At 32.2% G+C, this 2,508-nt stretch overlaps 1 protein-coding gene across 1 annotated transcript in view; it reads left to right on the forward strand.

Annotated features, from left to right (window-relative positions):
* The first annotated feature begins 479 nt into the window (after positions 1-479).
* LOC135218758 (uncharacterized) overlaps positions 480-2,508 on the forward strand; it is a 6,766-nt gene continuing 4,737 nt past the window's right edge. Inside the window, exon 1 of the mRNA XM_064255209.1 lies at positions 480-499. Within this exon, the coding sequence (XP_064111279.1) occupies positions 480-499 (20 nt within the window). The remainder of the gene's footprint in view (positions 500-2,508) is intronic.

A 2,508-nucleotide genomic window follows, 5' to 3' on the forward strand; every position in this document is an offset into this window, starting at 1 on the left:
TGGACAGACAGACAAACAGAGGGTGTGTGTGTGTGTAAAAGAAAACTGTGGAACAATCACAAATCTGTAGAACGGCTTCCCTGGTATTGCTATGGATACCGAGTATGAGAAGTTTAAGAAAGTCTGCAAAGTGACTTTAGATAACCGAGCTTCATTTTCGTTGATTTCTTGCATTCTTCATGCAAATTCAACAGTGGGTAGGTTGAAGAGGGTTTAGAAATCAAACAGACTGAAACTGCATATGAGAGTTATCTTATACATTAGTCCTGTACTCTGAGGACATGATTATTGGTATGAAAATGTAACTTTTGTCGATATGAGAATAAGGCTTAAGAAGACTATTTGGATTCAGATTACAGGATACAGTTAGAAATTATACCATAAAGAAAATGACTAAAGTTGTGTGTACATGAAACAATGATGAAGAGAAAAGTGGAGATGGTTTGGACATGTCCTTCGCACACCTCTGGGAGTACACGATGACGTCAGCTGTGCCAGTGTGAGCACCACAGAAGTTGACAGACCCACACTTACAAGGATAAGAACTATAAGACTGGAGACTGGAGATGAGTGCAGATTCGTGGACGGTGAAGCAAAGGAAAAGATAATAATGATTAGTCTATTCCTTAATCCTCCTCGGTTTGCGATAATGTATTCTGAATTTGTGTAGTTTCTTATGTGATATTATTGTTCGTTTATACAGATAACGTATAAAAAGTTAATGATGATGCCAGTTACTGATAATTTATCTAAAACGAAGCAGCAATATTTTTTCTTGAAAATCTTCGGTTCATCTTCAGTCAACATGGAGAGGCATGTTTTTTTTTCATATTGAATTTCTCTCATTGATCGCAGCTTCAAAGATTTAGGTGTGTGTGTGTGTGTGTGTGTAGCAGAGAAGCTTCCCACGATGATTTTGGTTGTAACATGCTACTAACATTGTTCAAAGTAAAGCACAGATTTTCTTAAATGTTTGCTATTGTGAAACATTGTTTTGCTCTTCATTAACTTGAAAAAAACACCTTTCATAATAAATCTGTATTCACAGTTTCTAATTTTTTGTAATGACTATTGAAGGCTAAACATGGAGAGAGTTGAATTTAGATGTTTGCTAGTGTGAAACCTTGTCTTACCTACTATTATTAACTCGAAAACAAAAATCTTTTATTATTGTTCCAGATTAACATTTTTCAACTATTTTGTAGTAATTGCAGAAGGCTAACCATGGATCTAGCTATATTTAAATCATGCGGTATCGATAACCTGTAAGCAGTAAATACAGCTAATATTTCATACGAGCAACGAAAATCAATTTCTTGTACTTGTCTGGCTACTGAGAATCACCACAAGTGAGTCAGACTATTCCAGTCTGGAGAGTTTGTGTGTGTGTGTGTGTGTGTGTGTGTGTGTGTGTGTGTGTGTGTGTGTGTGTGTGTGTGTGTAGTCATGACTAACCGGACAAGACTGGTGAATCACTTTTTAACGTAGAAATCTAATCTTCATGTTTTCCTTGCTATTAAATACTTTGCAGTTAACTTAAAAATAATACCCTTTTTTAAACATCTCATTATTGCATGAGTCATTGAAATGGTGATGAAATCCACAACAATGTCAATGTAAATCATTATAAATAATAAGCTTTAGTCTCCTTCATATATGTATATATATATATATATATATATATATATATATATATTTATATATATATATATATATATATATATATATATATATATATATATAAAGATATAAGCCACGAAGGAAAATAAACAACGGAGTATCCGTTTGAACGTCGAAAGATCTCGCGGAAACTCCGTTGTTTATTTTCCCTCGTGGCTTATATCTTTATTTATGGATTTATCACGTTTCTAACTTTCGTGATTCAGTTATACAAATATATATATATATATATATATATATATATATATATATATATATATATATATATATATATATATATATATATATATATTATATATATATATATATATCCTATATATATGTATGTATGTATGTATGTAAGTATAAAAGAGACTAAAGCTTAGAAGCAGCTGAGGTAGCTATTACTTCTACGAATAGAGCACTAAGAATATATTTACAGCCAAATTAAGCGGAACAAGATCTTGGCTACTTCACACTGGATCTAGTTCCAGTTGTGATAAAAAGCACCTGAAACGCGGTAGAGGAAACAATAAGCAAACAAGAGAGCGTAATATTGATATTTCTAAAGATATACCTACCAGACTAGTATTATTAGATTCTGTTTGAGGAATTTATGGTTAGGAATTGTGAAGGGCAGGTGCAGGCGTGAGTAATATCGTACATTATTGGAAGTTCGTCTCAGCAATATCAGGTATCCTTTCGCTACAAAAAGTTATTTTATTACCAAGCATCCTGATAATATATTTATTTGTAATACCCACTGTATATCTTTTTAAACAAAATTCGTGTCGGTGAAGAAATTTACAATGATGTCAGTATATAAAAAAAAAATATATATATATATAT

This window comes from Macrobrachium nipponense, chromosome 1 (assembly GCF_015104395.2).
Source record: "Macrobrachium nipponense isolate FS-2020 chromosome 1, ASM1510439v2, whole genome shotgun sequence".
NCBI classification, from domain to species: Eukaryota; Metazoa; Arthropoda; class Malacostraca; order Decapoda; family Palaemonidae; genus Macrobrachium; species Macrobrachium nipponense.